The 22,642-nt window shown below is 42.1% G+C and overlaps 1 protein-coding gene across 3 annotated transcripts in view; it reads left to right on the top strand.

Annotated features, from left to right (window-relative positions):
• LOC147331958 (TANK-binding kinase 1-binding protein 1-like) overlaps nucleotides 1–22,642 on the top strand; it is a 32,892-nt gene that overhangs the window by 7,745 nt on the left and 2,505 nt on the right. The window contains exons 2-12 of one of the 3 annotated variants that reach the window (XM_086288307.1): nucleotides 10,295–10,535; nucleotides 10,648–10,779; nucleotides 11,398–11,502; nucleotides 11,622–11,772; nucleotides 13,726–13,919; nucleotides 14,443–14,510; nucleotides 14,594–14,700; nucleotides 15,287–15,459; nucleotides 15,560–15,841; nucleotides 16,440–16,520; nucleotides 16,614–16,841. In XM_086288307.1, the coding sequence (XP_086144433.1) occupies nucleotides 10,302–10,535; nucleotides 10,648–10,779; nucleotides 11,398–11,502; nucleotides 11,622–11,772; nucleotides 13,726–13,919; nucleotides 14,443–14,510; nucleotides 14,594–14,700; nucleotides 15,287–15,459; nucleotides 15,560–15,841; nucleotides 16,440–16,520; nucleotides 16,614–16,841 (1,755 nt within the window). In that variant the 5' untranslated portion in view covers nucleotides 10,295–10,301. Of the gene's footprint in view, nucleotides 1–10,294; nucleotides 10,536–10,647; nucleotides 10,780–11,397; nucleotides 11,503–11,621; nucleotides 11,773–13,725; nucleotides 13,920–14,442; nucleotides 14,511–14,593; nucleotides 14,701–15,286; nucleotides 15,460–15,559; nucleotides 15,842–16,439; nucleotides 18,455–22,642 lie in introns of those variants that run through there. The other 2 variants (XM_086288308.1, XM_086288306.1) reach the window with 2 other exon arrangements.

Here is a 22,642-nt window from a genome sequence, read left to right as displayed (position 1 = left end):
TCTCCTCTCCTCTCTTCCTTTCCTCCATTTATTTCTCGTTAGTACATGGGGATCTGCCCGGCCCGAGAGCCGTTGCCAGTCCCCTTCAAGGCCTTCCCCAAACCGCAGCACTATACACACTTCCTCATCCCTCATTGCCCATCGTTACCGAGGAAGTGGTCCCTGCTAGTGAATTGTCATTGTAGCAATGAAGCATTAAACAACGAAACTGAGTTGCAATTCTCTCAGTGCGAAAAGAAGAAAAAATAAAGTAAACAAAAGAGATTACACATTCAAATCCACTTCCAAATCCAGTCCCAGCTGAAGTTGATCAGACCCCAGCTTGCATCCCAGCAGCAACCGTCCATGGATCATGGATATGGATGTTTTAGCAATGTGCTGGGGGAACTTCAATTGCTTCCCCAAATGGGGTTGTAGCTTCCAGGCTGTGTAGAGAAGACCTGACCTTGTCCTTTGCTGTTGGCAGGACTTCTCTCCAGCTTTGACAAAGGCAATTCTCCTCTTCGTGGCAAGATGTTATTTCCCAGAGAAGATTGCATTGCCAATGCTTTCTGCCACTGCTTTCAGCATTTGGTTGTTACGCCAGTGGTAGCAACCTTCTGCAGAGCCTTTGGACATCTACTCTGTAGATGTTCTAAGTATCCCCTTTTTGAGCATAGCTGACAGATTGGTGTCTCATGGTTGCCCCACATAATAGAGATTGGCTGGGCTTGGTAGGGCATGGATGAGGAATCAGACACAATGGACATCCGCTTGCATGATGTTCCTCAGGTGATTTTCCACTGTAGCTTACGTTTTGTCCAGGCCACCTGCTGCCTGAGCCCCACTGTCCTACACATTTGCTCTTCCTTCACATCTGCTCAGTCCTCTTCTTGGATTATGTGGTCTCTCTCATTTTCTCTAGCCTTGTCCATGTGAGGCTTTTGGGGGGGGGGGGGGGGGGGGGGGGGGAAACAAGCAAGCTCTCCTGGATGCCAGTGTATCCACCAAATCCTTCTGCCTGAAGAATGACTTGGCCACCTCCACAGCTCTCTCTGCCTGTTCAGTGATACAACTTTTAAAACTTTTCACTAGCTGCCCTGATATGGAGGGGATGCCAATCCTATCTAAGAAAGATGGAATTTGTCAGCCACTTTCCCCCTTTTTAGCACCATAGAGTTTGATTTGGTGGGCTTAGTGCTCATCCTTGCCCAGGTAAAGGTGAAGTTTCTCAAGGCCTTGCAAGATGTCCTTACCTCCTGGATATTACAACAACATCAGTTAACTCCTGGAACTGATGTTGTTGTAACAGTCAGGTCATCCATAAATGCTCTTATCGGATGACTAAGATGGTACATCTGGTTATAATCCCTTTTTCCTGCCAATGACAATCTGATGTTTCTGTCCTAGAAGTGACGGTCAACATGAAGATCCTTGCTACTCTGCTCTCCGAAGGGTCCCCAACCTTCTACCTCCTTAGGATGTCTTGAAGGTCAGCTTGTTTCTTCTTTCTTCTCACTACACCTTATATGTTTTTTGAAGGTATGGAGCTCTTGCCTCAGCTGGATCTTGATGGCTCTGGTGTAAGTGGTTCTTGTGTAAGTGGGCTTGGTATCTACTTTCTTGACAACACTGAATCTTTCTGCTGCATAGCCGCAAATTATGTTAGTCATTGTATGGAGTCGGCGGTGTGAAGGCACCTGAAGGCCAGTACTTATGAGTGGATTCAAGCACAGACACAATACAGAGCAGTGTTAAGGTTTTTACAAGTTTTATTGTAAACACAGGAAGAACAACCTGGACCAGAAGCTGCTGTTGACTGTCTACCGCACCTCATTGGAGAGCATGGTTTCCTATTGCCTGGGTGTCTGGCCCACAGATGAGAACAGGAAGCATGCACATAGGGTAACACTGCTGAAAAAAATCTTTATTTTTTATTTATTTTATTTATTTTAGCTGTCCTCCGCCACCCTGGAGGCCGTCAATTGCTCCTGTCTCAGGAAAACAAGGGCCATCACAGGTGGCCTCTTGCATCTTGCCTGCCACCTGTTTGACCCGTTGCCCTCCAGACGGTATCTTAGGTTTATAAGGTTCTCACACCTCCAGACTCACAAACAGCTTTCCCCCCTGGGTTATCTGGATTTTAAAAAAGAGATCATTTATCCTTCAGATGCAGATGTACAACTGAGTCTAAAGGTCTCTCTTTCAAGGATGCCAATGTTAAAATTTTGGATAGAGAAAACAGATGGCTTGAAAGAGGAGTGAAAGAGGAGGTGGCTACGACACCAACAGTCTGATGTCTATAATCCAGCTTTTGAGATCCCTTCCCAGACACCTTAACATATAGCACTCACATCCTGGGCCATTTGACCTCAATAAATAATATAAATCACATGATAGGGTGGGGCTAGGTTTCACTATGGGTTCACCTGAAACCTTGGCTGATTGTGTCCCACACCGTTTTCACACCTTGGCTCGTGTGATTAGGTAGAGGATCGATACAGGGTCCATGACCCTCTTGCGGACACTCCCATAGGGCTTAAAATCTGGGACTCTCAACCAATTGCACCTAGAACTGAAGAAGCTTCTTGGATGAGAGGTGAAACGTCTTCAAGAAAACTTAAAGAAGTCCAGACTCTTTTATTTCCAAGCTCCTTAGACTACGATGACCTGGATGACTGAGAACCTTCACAGATACATTTAAAATGCTTCTCCTGACACACTTCAATAATCAGGCTCCATCTTATTGTAAAGACCTCCTAGTCCCATCTCACCCTAATAGTGGTGACTTGTGGTTCTTTAAAAGTATAATGGTAGGCAGAGCCTTCAGCTTTCAGGAGCTTCTATTGTGGAACCTGCACCATCGCTTGCCATGTGGCCAACCCCTGGACAAGCTTCGCCGTCGGCGCTGGACAAGTCAAGGCCGACCACGCAGAAGGCAGTGGCAGCGCGTTAACAGTTCAGGAGGCCGAAGCTGAAGCTGGACCATGCGAGGCTGATGCTGGGGCTGGACCAGGCATGGATGAGGATGCTTGACGCTGCAGGCGTGGATGAGGATGCTGCGAAGCTGAAGCTGATGCTGAAGCTGCAGGTGAGGCTTAAGCTGCAGGTGAGGATGATGTCAATGCTGCAGACGAGGATGATGCTGATGCTGCAGATGACAGCGTGGATGTTGTAGGTGGCAGCGCTGCAGGCGATGGCATGGAAGCCGCAGGCGGTGGCGCTGCAGACGACGGCGCGATAGACGGCGGTGATGGCCGGACGGGCTTCTTGGAAGCAGCAAGCAGCAAGCTGAAGCAACTCCTCGGACCTCCCAGCAAAAGCAGGATGCTGGAGCAGTTTCTCGGACCCTCCAGCAGAAGCTGCCAATGATGGTTATGGCTGGACGGGCTCCTCGGACCCCCCAGCGAAAACAGTCACAGAACCAGCAGGCACGTGGGCTTCTGGCACACATGAGGCAAAACCAGCAGGCATGGGGGCCTCTGGCACACATGAGACAAAATCAGCAGGTGTAGGAGCAGACACACACTATAAATACACACAAGGTAATGAGGGAATGACACACAGGAGGGGAGCACAGCCGAACCTAATTCACAAGACGAGACACAGACCTACAAAGTAAAACAGGAAACACACAGACTGTTTTACAACACAAATTCGGGGATACGAACAGAGCACAGAGGACAGACACAGGTAGGGCTGATAAAACACGGAAGCACCAAACCCTGAGAACTAATACAAAATTAGAATTAACACAAAACACAAGATGAAACCAAAAGGAAACACAAAACGCTGGGTCACCGACCCAGGACCATGACAATCTCTAATAATCGGCTATGTACCACAGGACTTCAAGCTGGCTGTAGTTAAACCTTTACTCAAAAAGCCATCTCTAGCCCCAGCTGTCTTAGCTAATTATAGGCCAATCTCCAACCTTCCTTTCATATCAAAAATCCTTGAAAGAGTAGATGTCAAACAGCTAACAGATAATCTGCAGAGGAATGGCTTATTTGAAGTTTCAGTCAAGTTTCAGAGCTCATCACAGCACAGAAACAGCTTTAGTGAAGGTTACAAATGATCTTCTTATGGCCTCTGACAGTAGACTCATCTCTGTGCCCTTACTGCTAGACCTCAGTGCAGCGTTCGATACTGTTGACCATAATATCCTATTAGAGCGATTAGAGCATGCTGTAGGTATTACAGGTACTGCGCTGCAGTGGTTTGTATCATATCTATCTAATAGAATCCAATTTGTGCATGTAAATGGAGAGTCCTCTTCACACACTGAGGTCAACTATGGAGTTCCACAGGGTTCAGTGCTAGGACCAATTCTGTTTACATTATACATGCTTCCCCTAGGCAGTATCATTAGAAGACATAGCATACATTTTCACTGCTATGCTGATGACACCCAGCTCTATCTATCTATGAAGACAGATAACAAACACCAATTAGTTAAACTGCAATTAGTTAAAGACATAAAGACCTGTATGGCCGCTAACTTTCTGCTTCTTAATTTAGATAAAACTGAGGTTATTGTACTTGGCCCTGAAAATCATAGAAATATGGTATCTAACCAGATTCTTACTAACAGTGTTACTAAAACCATTTAACTCAGTTACATCACTGCCACATTAATCCTAGAAGCACTTCGGTATAAGATGAAACTCCACAGATACAAAGAAAAAGAAGAATGGAAGCCAAAATCAGTAAGGATGTTAGTTAACTAATGATAAAGAGGTACAACAGGGTTTCCATAACAGAGGGTCTGGAATATGCCACACAGAGACTCACAGCTCTGGTCACTTAGCTCAAGAGATATACCAGAGAAGCAGAGGCCAAAAGAATAAATGGCCTGGTCTCCAAAGATCCATCCATGGTGTATTGTCAGCTTCAAGGGCAGACCTACCCAGAAATGAAAATAAGCAATATTAGAAGAACATCTGAGAGAAAAAGGTGTCCCACTACACCAATGCCAAGTGGCTGGTGGGCCTAAGAGTAGGAAAAAAGCAACCTCACAAAGGAAGGTATCCAACAACAGCATGAAGAGTTGGGGAGCACCAGGACCAGACATTGTCCCACAACTACTGAATGAAGAAGCTAATAGCAATCTATGGATTGCAGTACAAATAAAATGTCTGCTAACAGTATCTACTCATTCATACTGTCCAACACAGGGCAGAACAATAGCTATCAAAGGGGTAAAACAACATCAAGCTATTGGCCAATTATCTGCCTCTCCACAACATGGAAGCTCCTCTCAGATATCATAGCAACCAAGTTGAATAAGCACATGAGTGAGATATGAGCACACTTCAGAGACATATTGCAAAAAAAACAAAAAACAACAACAACAGGGCGTAAAGCCCCAGCTATTGGTTCACAGAACAGTTGACCAGACAGACCCGAGCATTGTCTGTATTGGCTACAAGGCACTCTGTGACTCAATGCACAGCACATGGATACTGGAGTCCTTAGCACTATACAAGGTTAATAATGCACTTATAACATTCATCAGGAACTCAGTGTTGAATGTGGAAGACAACACTGAAGGCCAACTCCAAGGCACTATCTACCTTCAAGTGCAGAATATACCAAGGTCCCTGCAGCTATTCCGCATAGGCCTCAACCCCCTAAGCCAGCTCATCACGAAGAGTGGAAGAGACTGGAATATACATTCAGGACTAGAATGACCATCAGATACCTTGTGTACATGAATAACATCAAGCTGTATACTACTTCAAGTAAGACATTAACTCACCTTCAATACATATGCCCCACTAGTCATCAGATACCCAGCTGGAATAATAAGTTGGCCAATAGAGGAGATAAATCCCACTGAAGCCAGACCAAGAAAAAAACCAAAAAACGTGACATTTCTTTTCTTTGTATTTTCTACTTATTTGGGGCAAGAGTAACAATAATCTTTGTATTTTTATTCAAAGAACCCCATAGATTTTTATATTTAATCATACTTCAGAAGTAATTTTAGCATTAACTTCATGTAGTAGAATTAAAGGTGTCTGTAACAGAACCTTTAAACCTAGTTCACACTTTAAACCTGGTGAGGCGTGATTGCAGATGTCACTCAGGTGCATCTGTGGTCCATGCAGCGGCACCGCAGACCACGCGCCTCCACATATCATATAAACTCCAATAAATAATCAGAAGAGTTTTTGCGGCGGCATCCTTCCGTGTCAAGAAGTGATGTTGTAACATTCAGACAGGTGTTCTTTCAGGTATGCCAGCATCAGTGTGCATGACTGAGAAGTCCTGTCCATGAGTGGCAGTCTCAATCGCATGCGTCGCAGACACAAGGAGACGTCTGATGAGGCTGGTGTTTGTCTGCCTCCCTTCTGGCTCTCTTTTCAGAGATGTGTGCAGCCCTGTTTTCCTCTGCCTTTTCCACTCCCCTCCTGACAGTGAGGCGCCAGACTGAGCGATCAAGTGTGCCGGGTTTCCATGCCATGGTATTTATGCTGCACAGTTTCATGTCTTTTTTACAGACATCTTTAAAGTGCAGCCGTGGGTGCTTGGTCTTGCTTGGTCGCAAGCCCTTCATCAACTCGCCAGGTCCTTCAAGGATGCAGCCAAGTTCCATTTGACTGATGTGGCCAAGACAATGAAGGTGCCACTCACAAAGAAGGGCAAACATGCTGTCCATGTTTGTGGATTTCAGGACCTTTGAATTGGGCACTTTGTTTAGTCTTTGAATCCACAGAATGCACTGCAGGCACCTCAGGTGGAAGTTTTCTCTCATGCCTCATGTAGTTGGTCGAGGCTTCACTGCTATAAAGAATGATTGTAGGTTGTACCCATCTATAGCGATGTTTTGGGGGGTGATCTTTACCCCGTGCCATGACTTGCATCTTCTTTAAACTTACAGCAAGCCTGAATTCCTTGTAAGCATAGAAGAGACAAGTAACAAGCTGTTTCAAGTGTCTTCCTTGTGGGATGTTAAGCCTGTGTCATCAGCAAAGAGCAACTCAAGTATAGAGTAGAAACTAGGGCTGAACGATTATGGAAAATAATCTAATTGCGATTTTTTGCCCCAATATTGCGATTGCGATGCGATATGCGATTATTTTTTAAGGTCTTTGTCTTCTGTATTATTAAACAAAGACAAGCAATACATCATATAGTATGGCCAATACTATATTACATTAATTTTAAACTGTTCTTTCCTGGAAGACAGACCTCTGTTATGATGACATGAGGTGATGCATGAATTGATGACTGACATTTTTATTTAACCTCTTCAATCACAACAGTATATTTGAACATACACAATAGTTTATTTTTAGCTTACAAACATCTGAGCATAAAGTGCTGACAAGGAACCCTGGTGTAAACATTAAAATGAAAGTCAGTGCAATGTGCAGATTGCAGAAATATACATAAAAAAATCAGTGGCTTTACCACACTCAGTTTTTCGACATCTGTGAACTACTAGACAGTCATTCAATTAAAAAATAATATTAAATAAATAAAACTAATAAATAAAAAATACACACATCTTACTGATCTCTGCAGTCAGTAACATTACACATAAAGTGCAAACATAATAGCAATTGTATAAACACACACACAAACACGCCTTTAAAATTTAAAGGCGTGAAATTGGACGGTCTAGCCTTCTGATTAGCGTCACCGCTGTCTCGGTGGAGTTTAATAAACTCGGCCGTCTGCTTCTTGCTATCTAAAATATAACCAGACACTGGTGTAAATTCTCGACTGTCTCATACTTCTGTTTAATAAGTTTTCTGTTTGACGTTTAGTCAGCTGTGTGAAAACCAAGGAGGAACCCACCCGGGGGATTAATAAAGTTTTATTTTATCTAATCTAATAACTTTAATCTCAGCCAAACCGATTTACTCACGAACAAACAAAACACTGAAAAAAGCCCAACAATAACATTTTTAGGTCGTCTAAGTGACTTATATATTACGTTTAACCCGAGCAGCGAAACTCCGCGGTGATCTGAAAATGATGTGCCGGGAGTTGTGCCGTTCTCGGCCGCATCAGTAACCCTCGAGCTCCCGGCTAGCTGTCGAGCTGGTGGGTAGCAGACGCCTCTGAAAACGTCGAAGCACTTTTGCAAATATGGGATATCTTGATAAACCGAGCAGATATTTGATGTTTACACAACTACTTTCTCGCCTGAAAATATGTTAAAAGTTTATTTTGTGACCCAGAAAGATTAGTATGAGTAATTTTAAAACTTAGTAGCGGCCGCCATTGCTGGAAACTGGAGTTTGGCTGGGCCGCGCTATGAATTCTGGGATATGGTAGTAATTTGGACAGCCTTCGGCGCGTCGCTGTGACGTAATCGGTCTACAAATGCGGCCTCAGGAGGATGCAGCCCATGAATTTGGACATGTCCAGAGTATAATCGCAGCCTTTGCGGTTAGAAAATTGCACTTGATCATGTCGCGATATTATCGCAAATGCGATATATCGTTCAGCCCTAGTAGAAACAGTGTGTGGATAACATGGATGTAGACTCCACTGTGTTTGTGTTTTAGTGAAGGGGTAACCATGTGATGAATACATACGGGCTTGCTCTGGTCTGTCCTTGGCTGATGCTGATTGTGCTTCTGTAAAAATCCCTTAATAATACAGCTAAGTGAATTGATTTGAAAATTTAGAGCCAAAATGGGGAAAACGACGACAAACACAGGCAGTATGTGGGCTGAATGTGTGTGAGAGAGGCAGAGACTTTGATGTGAGGGGTGGGGTGGTAGGGGGTGCATTGGAATTATGTTTTTTGTTACATTCAGCATGAACAAAATGTGTGGTTTTAACCATGGTCACATGTTTGAGTGACTCTCTGCTGCCAGCCATTCCTTTTTCTTTCCTTTTTTTATTTGAAAATATTAATTTCAAGTAAACCGATATGAATCAGTATGCATTAGAACAGTATCCAGAATCACAAGCAATAGATTACATGTTGTTTCTGTTCCACAAACTGTCCTGAGCTGTTGTTGGTCTGTTAAAGATCCATATGCAAACTGTATACCATTAAGGATATTTGGAATGGATATTTGCAGTTAATCAATCAATCAATAAAATATACAGTACTGTGAAAACAGTGGGGAGCCACCCCTCATTACATTTTGCTTCCAAGGAGATGTTCTGGTGGAGTTGCTCTCCGGGGTTTTTGAAGACCTTTCAAACCATAACAAAATCTCTTGTTTGTTAGGCAACTGTTCGGCCACCGTCATATATAAATCAGTTAAGCATAAAAAGGCACACACCACAAGAGACAAAACAGTACTGTATCTACATATAAAAAATAATAGAACAGACAGACAGAATCGGAGACACTGACACACTAGATGAGAGATGGATCTGGCTGATCACTTGATCTACTACTACTTGCTGAAGAAATAGTCTCAGTGGAATGGTGGCATTCAAGAAGCCATTCCTAATAAAGGGAAATAGGGACAAAAGGATAAGTAACCAAAATTACACACAAACTGGACTGGACGTTATTTGGAGCAGGTGGAGTGATGAATCCAAATTCAATTTCTTTTGACTCAAATATTTATTATCTGTTTGTTAACAGGTATGGACTGTACAGAGAGTACCAAAAGGCATCGTCATGGCTGCATTTCTGACAATAGTGTTGGATGTTGTAACTCAAAGTTTTGGATGTCAAAACTGATGATAATGATGGATCACGATGGAATAATATATCACCATTCAGCAGTATTTTTGGTTAGCTCCCATCAATTAGTCTTAGGCCCCACTTCTATGTATCAAATTACAGGTAGTGATCTTTTTCTACTCTCCAACCTCATTGAAACATATAAACTCCTGGCTGCACACACACTGGCTTTAACTTCTGTCAGGATGTAGGCTTTTATACATTTATTGCTGCTAGTGCTCCTGTTGTGTGAAATGGGTGTGGAGGAGCATGGTGAGGTCACATGGCTACTAGTTTTTCTGTCTGTTCACCCATTCCAGTTTGTTGCAGTAATCAGAATCAGAATGCTTTATTGATCCCTAGGGGAAATTATTTTGGTTACAGCGCTCACACCTATGGGCAATCTAGATTAATCAATTAACCTATCCCCAATAACTGCATGTCTTTGTACGGTGGGAGGAAGCCAGAGTACCCGGAGAGAACCCATGCAAGCATGGGGACAACATGCAAACTCCACACAGAAAGCCCCTGGCCTGATGGTGGAATTGAACTCAGGACGTCAACAGCGCTAACCTAACATTACTGGCCTTACGGATCAGTTTATTGTAACTTAACAGAGCGAAGAATTTCTACAATTCTCCCCCATTTTGTCTCTTTCCCTTGTAGCTAACTGATGATGGATCTGTTCAGCAGAGGGGAGCTGGGGCTGCTGGGAGGAGGAGAGGGCCTCAGAGATGATGTGGCTGCGCATGGCATCCGCTGGCCACCCAGTCGTCTGCCAGAAGACATGTATCCGCCGTCTGGATTGGCCCTGGCTGCTGCCTACCATGACATCAAGCTCCGACTAGCCAGTCTGGAAAGGGAGAACAGTAGCATTAAAAGGAAACTCGAACACTACGAAGTCAAGGTGGAGAGCAGCAGGCACACACACATATCCACACATCCTAGACCCCATACACAAAACAGCATACAGTAACATTTCTGTGTTAGGAATGCTTTGTTTGTGCCCTGTCCCCCAGTTCCCTATGATTACTGAGTTTGGAGAGGAGACAATACTGTGTTGTTCCTGTGAGCCCATCATCAAAGATACCAGCACTATTCAGTCACAGACCACCAACCTACAACAGAGGATCAACTCCCTCACTCAGGAGGTAAAATATGACATGCAGTACTCTTCAACTTATATGAGTGGGTTGTCTTAGTCATTTTATATGACACCAGTTAGATGTGTCTGGTCAAGTCTCTTATGTGAATCATGTTGAGGTTTTTTCTCTGTCAGCCTTGTTTGGATTTTTTGTAATCTGACAAATAGTGAACACACAGCTGAGAATCAGGCAAAACAGTGATGAGACATATACCAGACTGTTATGATGTTGCACAGCAGTCAGGACCACAAGCACTGTACTTGCACAGTGAAGCTCTAATTCAAGGAGTTTAAGAGAAATATTACATTAACTGTTCAGGAAGTCTCTCATTTTCAGATTTGATTAACTATCATGACCTCATTGACATACTTCAGATCCTCAGACTGAAAAAAAAAAATGCTAAAAAAAAGTCCTAGGGGTTACCTCTTGGAACCGCAAAGCAATAACACAGATTTGAGCCATGGCAAATGTCTCAGTAACTAGGAGGCCTTCATAATGGGAGAAACCTTTCTCCTTTTAAAATGTAAAATTATATCATAACATATCTTTCTGAAATTTAGATACCTGTAGTATACTGTATTTCATTTGGAATTAATTGAAATTGTTAGAAATAATTTTTCTCAGCTCCAAAAGAGCAAAGAGAGAGAAGAGAGACTGGAAGAAGTCATCCAAGCTTACGAGAAGATTCACCTGGAGAAAAGCAATGTCCAGAGAGACCTAGACAAAATGGTAAATACATACAAACATAATAATGTGTTTTGTACTGTTAAACACATTTTGTGCTGAGGTATTTCCTAGCAGATTGGGTTTCAGTTGCAATTTGCTGTGTTTCCATTTGTGTGAGACAGACAACTCTAGTGGAGCAGCACGTGGACAGGATCCGCATCCTCGAATCAGCTCTCAGGCAGAGAGATAGTTCCCTGCAGAAACTCAGCACTGAGCTGCACAGCAAAGACTTACATAAGTCTCAACTCCATGCCAGTCTAGACATACCGAGAGGTGGGTTCTTTATATATCAGGGGCACATCTGCTTAAATAAATGTCTATGGTAGCAGTAGGAGAAATATCCTAATCCATAAAGTGCAAGTAAAAACTATACTGTTTGTAACTGTCATAGTTATAGTTCAGGATTTCCATTTATTTAAAATCTGTCACATTCACAAATTCATTGCTTTACATATTCTATTCCCGCTATTCTTCTGTACCAACAGCAGGGCGGGGCATTCCTGATGAATGCTATAGAGCACTATTAGCCTTGTACAGTGTGTGTGTGGCATTGGGTCATAGTCTGTCTTGTAGTCAATCCAAGCAATGCTGTCTGGTCTTCTCCACTATCGGAGGGCGATGGCCCTCTAGTATGCACTCCGCGCTCATGTGTTTACTCATGTGCCTATTCAGCTTGGTTGCTATGCCTTAGTGGAGCTTCTATGTTGTGAAGATGCAGGCAATTAGCAGGTTTGATGGTACTGGACCGTTTTGAGGATCCTTCATGATTACGATTGTTCTTCCATTCGTTAGTCAAACACCTTAGTAGTGCTGCCAAGCATCCTTGGTCTGCCTGTCATAGTGTGGATGTTTGGGGAGTTTGAGACCTGTTTTTTCCAACCTTGGAAGACACGTTTTCCTTTTCTCCTCCATTTGGGGCGGAGCTGGTCTCTGCTGTGGTCTAGGTACACCTGCTCATCATAGGGCTACAATAAAGTGAGGGTATTTAAGGACCAACTTGAACCTTCATTCTTGGAATTAACTCTGCTCTCTGCTCGGATTCCTGTTCGGTCCTTTCCTAGTTTGTTGAATTATGTCTTTGAAAATCAAAGGAATCCTTTCTTGCAATGGAACAATTGCTAGGGAATGATCCGGACAGCAGGAGGTAACAGCGAACAGAGTTGACCACCCACAAAGTTCTGGGACACACTTTCGGGTGAGGTCAGAAGCTGGTCAGCTAAGCAAAGTTTAAAAGAGCCTGCAGTAATAACAAGCCAGCCCCAAGTACTGCTTCATCTCCTTTTTGGTTTTGGTGACATAGTGTCACGGCGGGGTGCGCCGGTGTGTTTGTTGGAGCGGACCCAAAAGCAGACACTGGAGGCAAGGAGCTGGTTTGCAAACTGAAGGTGAGCCTTTATTTCGGCTGAAAACATGAAACTATGAAACACCAAGCATAACTATGATAAATTATGTTGAACCTATGACTGACCATGATAACAAAAGGTAAAACTATGACTGTGACTAGATGACATGAGGAAAATTGGCAGACGTCCTGACAATGAACAGTAATAGACAAAGGACTTAAATACACACATGAGGTGATCAGGGGAAGTGGAGACACATGAGGAAACAGCTGACTAGGATGAACATAATGATGCACAGGAAATGTAAACTAAAACACAACGACATGAAAACTGGACTTTCAAAATAAACAGGAAAACATGACACCACACAGGCATGACAGCATTAACCAGGCAGAGCAGAAACATGACACATAAGACACAATAAACAACAATGGGAACTCTGTGGCTCCACTCTGCTCCAACAGCACCAATTCATAGTCAATGTGTTGGTAACACTTGTCATGTGTTACCAACACACTTCATCCAGCTCCACTTGGTGAGCTGGATGAAGGGAGCAATACAAGCAATTTATCTCCCAGCAAAAATTATCTTAGGTGCTGCTGATGTTCCTCGGCCTAGAGCAAATTTTCCCATGATAACCTCCCCAGTGTGTATAGCTTTGCTTTTAGGTCCAGAACATATTGAAGTTCATTCTTACCTGAGCTTGGACCTTGCTCCCAGCTTTCTTTAATGACGTCCAGCACCCCCTGTGGCTTCCTGCCAAACAGCATTTCCTTGCTAACGCTGCTCAAACTGGGTTACACTGCGAAATCCAGAGCAGGGAGATATATGTGAAGCTGTCATTTCTTTTTTTCATTTTTGTTTTTTTGTTTTTTTTTTCCAGATGGTCCAGGGCCGACACTGCAGAGCTCCTGCAGTCTGGATGCCCTTCTGGACCTGAAGGTGCAGCAGCTGGAGGCTGAGCTGGAGGGTGCGCAGAACCAGGCTGAGGGGGCTTTTCAGAGAGAGAAGGCAATGAGGGCTGAGGTCCAGAGGCTGCAGCACGAGGTAGCAAAGCTGCGGGAAGCACAAAGACAGGTACCTCTCAATTGCTTTAAATGCTTAACTGGCCATGATCAAGTACAGATGGACTGCAGGACATTGTGATCTCACAACTGCTGTGGGTCAACAAAGCACACTTAGGCAGTCATGACTAAGGTGCTGCCATGCAGCCACGCTTTAACGTTAAAGCTTATAAGCTGCACTATTGTCCATTATATGTCAGGTTATTTTAAAACAAATTCAACAAACAAATTACACTCCTGGACTGCCACTTGCTGCAGTCTTTCAGAGTTATTGTGGTAAAAAAAAACCAAAAACCCTTAAATTAAAATAAATGAATAAATCTTCAGAAATTGTTAGAATACGATAATACGAGGATACTGAGGAAAGGTTTTCAATCATTTATCCCATGCATAGACTTTAAGCTTTATTTTACATACTCCCAAATATTAATTTATAATAATATTAATTTATAAACATTTATCATTTTCAGTCACATCTCGTGTTTTCCTTCAGTGATTGGTAGTTCTAACCACAGATCCTTGTGTGTCTGTGTCAGTCACAGGACCTGTCTTCTCACTGTGAACACTGTGACGTAGAATGGATAAAGAAAGCCGGCGATGAACAGTAAGTCTAATTACAAAGAATATTTAAATAGAAGTCTATAGTTCATTGTCTTATGCGTGTGTCTGTGTGTGTGTGTGCTCCAGGGTTAACCTGGCATTAGCTTACACGGAGCTCACAGAGGAGCTGGGTCATGTTCGCTGTCTGGCTGCAAAGCAGAGTGACCTTCTGCAGCATGTCTCACAGGAGCCTGGTAAGCAACCTGAAAGAGTGACTAATTTGTGGATTTTGTGGTAGAATATTTGTCAGAGAGACTTGTCCTGTAGATATGCTAAAAGTCTCTACCAGCTTGAAAGTTTTTCATTTTAATTGCATGTACTGTACCCACTTACTGGAACAGTTTTTGTACTGAGGCTCAAGTGTTACTGTGAAACAGTAATAAACATCTTTCTTTCATCTTAGTCAATAGCTGATAGTTTATAGCAACTCATGTTAGCTGTGGAGTTGTTGGATCATGATGAAAGAGTTCAAACATCCTCTGTTTACATCAGACTGCAGGAGGTATAATCAGCCTTCTGTATAGATGACCATACCGTGACCACTGCAACTTCTACTTGGATTCTACTTGATTGGAAGCTATGCAGTAACTTGTTGGACACATGTCAGCACCCACAGTAAACTTAAGTGAACTATCTATGGGACAAACCCTATAGTCACTAATTTAGCTATTGATTTTGATTGATTTTGATAGTCTTTGCAATTCTTACACATTTAAGCAGAAGTTGTTTTCAGGTCTGTTATTTCCTTTCTTCATTCATCTTTCTCTTGCTCTTGCACAGCTCCTCAGCATCTCTCTCCAACCTCTTCCCAGCGTGCCTCACTCTCCCCTGACAGACTCCTCCCCACTCCCCCATCTCCTATGTCCTCAACTGAAGGGTCCATCTCCTATTCCCATCAGCAGACTAGCAGCCGCCTACGAGCTAAGTTCCAGGGTCGCCGAAGTTACTCAGAGGTTAGGTTACACATTTTAGTAGAACATGAAAATGACAACTACTTTGTGAAATATTTTTATGTATTTTATTTTGTACTGATCCTTGCCTCCTGTTTCCAAGGTATCTAACACATCAGTCAACCAAAAGCCCCCAGTTCATCTGTTAAGGGACCCAGTATCTACGCTTCCCAAACCCAGGCACGTCCATGGGGACATGCAGGCTTACGGTCAAACCAAAAGTCAGCTCTGTACCTCACTGGTGGGTTTGGTCAGACCAGCATCAGCTCATGGAGCTGGAGTGGAGAGAGGAGGAGGAAGGGGCGTAGAAAGGTGTGGTGACAACAGCCTGAGCAGCAGTCCTTGTCACTGTGTTCTCGACCTGGACTTTCCTGTGGCTGCTGAGGTGAGAAGTAGAACTTGTATTCACTTAGTTCTTGTTTTTCAGATGTTATGATGAAACAACGGTTTGTAACCCATTTTAGCAGTGAGTGCTGGGTGCTCTGGCCATTACCAGTCCATAGTCCATAGTTTATTTGAAGATTTTATGACGCTTGAGCATGCTGAGTTAGACAAATCAAGATGAGGTATTTTAGTGTCAAATTTTCTCTTTTTGGTTACCCTTGATATTTTAGATGTAGTGGGCTTCAAAGTAGTCTTCCACTGATGGCCATATTCCTATTTGGCTTCACTAGATAAAACTTGCTGACCTATTGCTAGTGTTTGCTAGCACTAACATTCTTGGTAATGCAGACAAATGGCTTGATGCACAATGTAGCAGCTAGCTAATGGAGTCTGTGTTGTGCTAGGAACTGGTTGTTTGTTCAACTTAGTAAATAGTGGATTCGTTTCTAAGCTGCCTTTGGCTAGTGGATTATCAGAGAAAAGTAATCACTCTGATAATCATTTAGTCATTTTTGATGTAACATGATAGTTACATCAAAAATGACTACTATTCTGCCAAACTACAGTATCTACTTAACCCTACTTTTCTTCTCATGAAGGTTCACCACTTCTGTCACACTGATGAGCCAACTGAACCCACGCCACTGGTAACACCACCTCAGTCTTCAGATGATGAAGAGGTGATGATAATGATTCTGATGTTTACTGATTTTCATCTAGAGTTAGAGGTCATATTGAAGATGTGTGGGGTTGTGTGCTATGTAAATTTACAGGACGTATGTACATATCCATCGCCCGTTGCCAGCCCACCTCATACTCTTGGTGCTGTTGGGACTGGTTCATCGTCACCTAGGGAACAGCCCCTTCACTCCTCTTTCCAGTCTCCAAGGAAACAGTCCCACCATCCCTCTTTCTCAGCCCTTGAGGGCCCTACCATGCTCTCATGCCATCTGCCTCCCTACGTGAACACTGAGCATGCTCAGTCATGGCCATCTATTAATGTGAGTAGAAAACAATATTGGGGATTACATGAAGCTATTAAGAGATTTCCTGCAGACCCAACACGCTCAGTGCTGCAGCTCAAAAGAAGTCCCACTGAAGCACAAAACCCCTCTGTTACCTCGGGTAATTTAATTTGTTTAACATGCTGAAGATTATGTTTGTATAATTTGTGTATGGAAAAAAAATGTAAGTTGCTTTAAAAAGACATTCCTGTATTCCTTTTAGCTGATGCCACAGAGAAATAAATCTGCCTGTTTAGTTTGTGCAGTAAAGATGAGACACTGAAATATTCTTTTAAACTTGGTAAAAAAAAAAGAAAAACACTCTCACAGACACTTGCACAAACTCTTAAGACTCTTAAGACTCTGTAATACAGGAGAAAGTAATATTTAAACCCTGAAATAAGTTAGCAACTTGTATTTCCAGTTCTCCTGGCATAGATGGGCTTTCTTCATGAGGTTTTGTTAGATGCTCGAATAGAGTCTCTGGTTAACTCAAACTTTACCAAGCTCTGGTTCTGATGCAGCCAATGGAGCAGATTGTGCCCATTCAAGACAATGATCCATCCATCATCTTCTTGCTCTTATTAATTTCAGGGTTGCAGGAAGCTGGGGTCCTACCCCAGCTGTCTAGTGCAAGAGTCAGGATAGACCCTGGACAGGCAGCCTACAGTGATTCAAACTTCACCAACTGTGTCATTTTAGAAGCATTCCAAAAGCAGCTTTCCACTCTGCAACACTGGACAGAGCTGGCAAGGAAGGCAGAAAAATCAAACTTTGCATGTGAAAAATTCCCAATGTAATTTGAAGCTCTGCAAAAAATTAGTAATTAGTAGCATCTTCTCAGAAATTTAATGTCACAGATACACACCATTTCTGATAAATATCTGTGACATTGACTCTTTGGCAATGTTGAATATTTTCATTATATTGTTCTAAATGTTGAAGTAAGTAAATAGCCACCCCATTCATGAATTACGTTTTGGTTTGCTCACAAGCGGCTAAATAAGACACTGAATGTCATCACATTAAACAAAGACACACACTTTGTTAGTGTCCAAATATTATCGTTTTGCTTCTTTTCATTATGTTTGCTCTTCTAAAATCATATAACTGTTATGAGCTTGTTGAGATTAGCTTGCCGAAAGCTTCAGTTCAATTAAATCAAGTTTTTTAATTAATGGGATGACTGTGGATCAGGAAATAGCACATATCATCTGCCATTCGGAAGGCTGGTGGTTTGATCCTCTGCTGCTCCATTTGGCATGCCAAAGTATCCTTGGGCAAGATACTGAAGCTTGAATTGCTTCCGATGTGCTTATTGGAGTGTGAATACGTGTGTGGAAAAGACAAAATAGATAGAGAGGGGGGGAAAAAGAGTGAGATATAGGCCTATTTAACAACATATACTGTTTACACGAGATAATTTTATTTCCTATATGAATGCTAAATATTTAACTGCCATAAACAGCCATAACTGTACTTGACTGAAAAACACGTCAAGTGAATAACAAATGTACTGCACTGAAACACTCAGTGAGGCTATTAACTGCTCTGTATCAACTCATTGGTTATTTGCAACTTAGCCTACATACCTAATGAGAGGAATGTGCATGGCTCTGTAAACACAGTTCTGTGATGTCTTGGTCATTTGAGGTCAGCTTCAACCTCAGGTTTGATTCAGATCCAATCTGCTTCTGTATTTTGTGTAGATACGTGATCGTAAATGGAAGGAGAAAGCACATCGCCTTGTCTGAAAGTACAGGGTATTCCCTGCACAGCTGTATTCAAAAGTCCAAAGTTTCTGCTGTCTGCTATTCTGTACAGTTCTCCTTCTGATACTTCCTGTTTGGAGCCAGGATTGCAATGCTTTTGAACCGTTATTTTTCATTCCTCCACTTGCCATGACGACTTAGTTTGTCAACCCTTTTAGCTACTTGTTAGGCCGGCGTAGTAAGCTTGCCTACTGGCTGATTTAAAAAGGAATATGCCTTTTTCAAAAAAGACAAAACTTTATTTAAACTCAATTTTTGTGATCTTGAATGTTTTTAACATTTTAAATAATCATTTGATCTTAAAAAAGTCTTTGAGACGTTCCAGCAGTGGTACGTGTACCACAGTTTGAGAATGACTGTTTTAGGACTTCCTGATAATAATAAATTACAGTAGTCCAGCCTACAAGTAAAAAATGCATGAACTAGTTTTTCAGCGTCACTCTGAGATAGATGTTTCTAATTTTAGAGATGTTGCACAAATCGAAGAAAGCAGTCCTTAAACATTTGGTTTAATATGAACACTGAAGGATATGTCTTAGTCAGCTCACAGTATTACTGGAGGCCAAGGTAATGCCATCCAGAGTAAGCATGTGGTTAGATAACATATTTCTAAGATTGTCACAGTAAACTCACAGAGTCAAGCACAGGACTCTGTGAGTTTGGAATTGAAATTTCATGGCTTATTTACAACAACCGCCAAGTGCTATGGAGAGAAGGAGGACACCACTCTCCGCTGCAGTCAGACACTGCCAGAAACACACTCGAACTTCCAAACTCACTCTCAGGGATCCAGGGCAGAAACAGGGACAGTGAAATCTATATACAAAGAAACAGGCAAAGAATCAGTAGAATCTATTATCAGTAGAATCAGTATTGACGAAGGCGAAGAGAACATGAGTAGAAAGAGCCGGGGCTACACTGATGTGAGCAGTACAGCAACAAGGACCACTGAGCCGCCGTAGTGGCCGGACGAGTCAGGTCTGGTTGGGTATCATTTCATAATTAAGTGTGTAAAGAGGACTCCCCATTTACATGAACAACATTTACTGTCTATTAGACAGATATTATTCAAACCACTGCAGTGCAGCCCCTTTAATTCCTAATAAAATATTGTGGTCAACAATAAAAAACGCAAATCTAGCAGGACAAGTGCAGAGACTCAAGATTCAAAGAGTTTATTCTCATGTGTACAGAAGAAATAGCATTTCTCTGTGCAATGAAATTCTTCCTTTGCTGTCCATACACAAATGAGATGAGCCATAAGATCATTTGTAAACTGTAACGCTGTCTCTGTACTGAATTCTGAAATCTGACCGAAACTCTTCAAATAAACCATTTCTCTGCAGGTGATCAGTTAAATCCTTTAACTAATGTTTCAAGTATTTTTAAGATAAAAAAAAAAAGCTTGGACATTGGGCTATAATTAGTTGAGGTAGCTGGGTCAGGTGATAGCTTTTTAAGTAATAGTTTAATTATTGCTACCTTAAAGATTTGTGGTAGGTAACTGATTATTAGAGATGAGCTGATCACATTTGAGGAAGCATTAACTAACAGTTGGACTTCTTAGAGAAGTCTTGTAAGAATGGGTCTGCTAGTAATTCCTGAAGTTAACTCAGAAAGATCATTCTGAGAAAACAGGTCTAAAAAATATCAATGATATTTAAAAAGGCTGGACATTATGATGGGTTTGAATCATTTTTATCCAATGAATCTAATTTTATTTGTGGAGAAAATCATGAAGTCATTGCTAGATAAGATTAAAGGAATGCTTGGCTCAACAGACCTCTGACTTTTTGTCAGCTTGGCTACCATGTCGAAGAGAAACAGACTTTTTTATTTTTATTTTCTTGAATCAGTGATCAGTAAGATGTTCTAGCTTTGAGGAGGGGGTTCTATTTTTAGAGCAACAAGCTATTTTTAGGCTGATTGAAGCTCTTTTAAATTTGTGATGTGTCATTTTCTTCTCAAGCTAAAGCTTTGGGTTTGCCATGTGACACCCAAGAAACCTAAAGGATTTAAAGACTATGTAAAAAGGAGTGTGCCATAATCTCTCTTAAGATGTGTGTGTAGCACTGGTGGTGCAATTCTAGTAGTGGGCATTGATAGGTCTGTGTAGCACAGGCCTACTGCTGGAACACCGAGACAATTCTACTACAACAGCAAAAGCAAGACGCAAGTCACCAGAGCACTTTGTGTTGCTCGTGCACGACGGAGAGAACTATGACGAGCGCCGTTCCTTCCACTTGAACCCCAGTCACTCTCAGTTAGCTCCCCCGTAGCACTTCTCTTTATTGTGGTTACATGAATATGTATAGGTTCATTAACATACATATGAACAAAGAGTACGTGTGTGTGTGTGTGTGTGTGTGTGTGTGTGTGTGTGTGTGGTCAAGATGTAACCCTGTGAACGACTCCCCAAAGCTGGTGCTAGGAGCCCAGCGGTCCACCTAAACAAAGGGCTCTTATGCTAAAACAGATACAGAGCAGGTGTCCTCCTATACCATAAATCAGTAAGAGAAGGTACGACTTCTCTCATGACCTTAGGATGTGTGTGCATATGCCAGAGTGCTCTGGGGGCACAAAGAGTCTTTGCAGACTGCTATATCATTATACAATTGATTATATACCTCTAAGCATATATGAGCAATTGTTTCCAAGCATAAATGACAAATCAACAATATAAACCTAACAGGCATATAAGACCTGTTAGTGCTACTTCTAGCCTTCTTTGCACATAGTATAGGCAGTATAATTACCTTTAACCGCAGTATGAGGACAGAAGGGAAATATGGGCCAGATCAGACAACTTCTAGATTCGTAGGTGCTAAGGCCCCCTACGAGCAAGCACTTTGGCTCCAGTGGGAAGGAAAAACTCCCTTTTAAATGGTAAATGGCATGTATTTGTATAGCGCTTTCAGAATCAGAATCAGAATACTTTATTGATCCCTGGGGGAAATTATTTTATTTTTTACTAGTCCCTAAGGTCCCTAAGGACTCCAAAGCGCTTTACACATCCAGTCATCCACCTATTCACGCACACATTCACACACTGGTGATGGCAAGCTACCCTGGGGCACACTGCCAGTCCCCCTGACCACCACCAGTAGGCAACGGGTGAAGTGTCTTGCCCAAGGACACAACAACCGAGACTGTCCAAGCCGGGGCTCGAACCGGCAATCTTCCGATTACAAGGTGAACTCCCAACTCTTGAGCCATAATCGCCCAGGAAGAAACCACCAGCAGAACAAGGCTCAGATCAGATCATGCCCTGCAAGGATTACCAGCATGGTGATGGTGGCTGCAAAATTGTTGTAGACGAGAAGGGAGAGCAAGGAAGGGCAAGAAAAGGAAAACTTTTACCAAATATGACACATATTTTATTCATGATCCATATTTATTTTATTTTATGTCACATAAGTTTCATCAAACTAAATTTTGCTTGGTGCATGCAAAAGGATTTTATGCTGCACATTATTTTAACAAATAAAGTTCAACTATATGAAAGAGAAGACAAAGGCTGATGTGCAGTAGCGGCATATAAAACAAGTCAAGTCAAGTCAAGTCAACTTTATTTGTCAATTCTGCCACATGTACAGGACATACAGAGAATAGAAATTTCGTTACTCTCAAACCCTAGTGATTAAAAAATGCAAATAAAATAATTAAAAAGTAAAAATTTAAATAAATACAATGCACTATTTGCCTATTTGCACTACTATGCCTCCTTAACTTGAATATTGTATATTGTATATTGCATAGCTTTTTTTTTTGTTATACGTAAAATTGTAAATGGAGATTTAGTAAGTGAAATGGGAGTGAAAAGAGGTCAGCGCAGAAGAAATCCTCAGTGCATTATGGGAAGTCCCCCAGTAGCCTGAGCCAATAGCAGTGGAAGGGATGGTTCAGGGTCACCTGACCCAACCCTAACTATAAGCTTTATCAAAAAGGAAAGTTTTAAGAGCAATTTTAAATAGGTTGTGTATCTTTTGAACCCAAACTAGGAGTTGGCTCTACAGGAAAGGAGCT

This window comes from Aulonocara sp. 'chitande type north' Nkhata Bay, linkage group LG4 (assembly GCF_057382095.1).
Source record: "Aulonocara sp. 'chitande type north' Nkhata Bay isolate Kocher_YH1m ecotype deep benthic linkage group LG4, A_spYH_male_GT1.1, whole genome shotgun sequence".
Classification (NCBI taxonomy): Eukaryota; Metazoa; Chordata; class Actinopteri; order Cichliformes; family Cichlidae; genus Aulonocara; species Aulonocara sp. 'chitande type north' Nkhata Bay.
The sequence above is the reverse complement of the archived record's forward strand: the minus strand, read 5'-3'. Positions and strand labels throughout refer to the sequence as shown.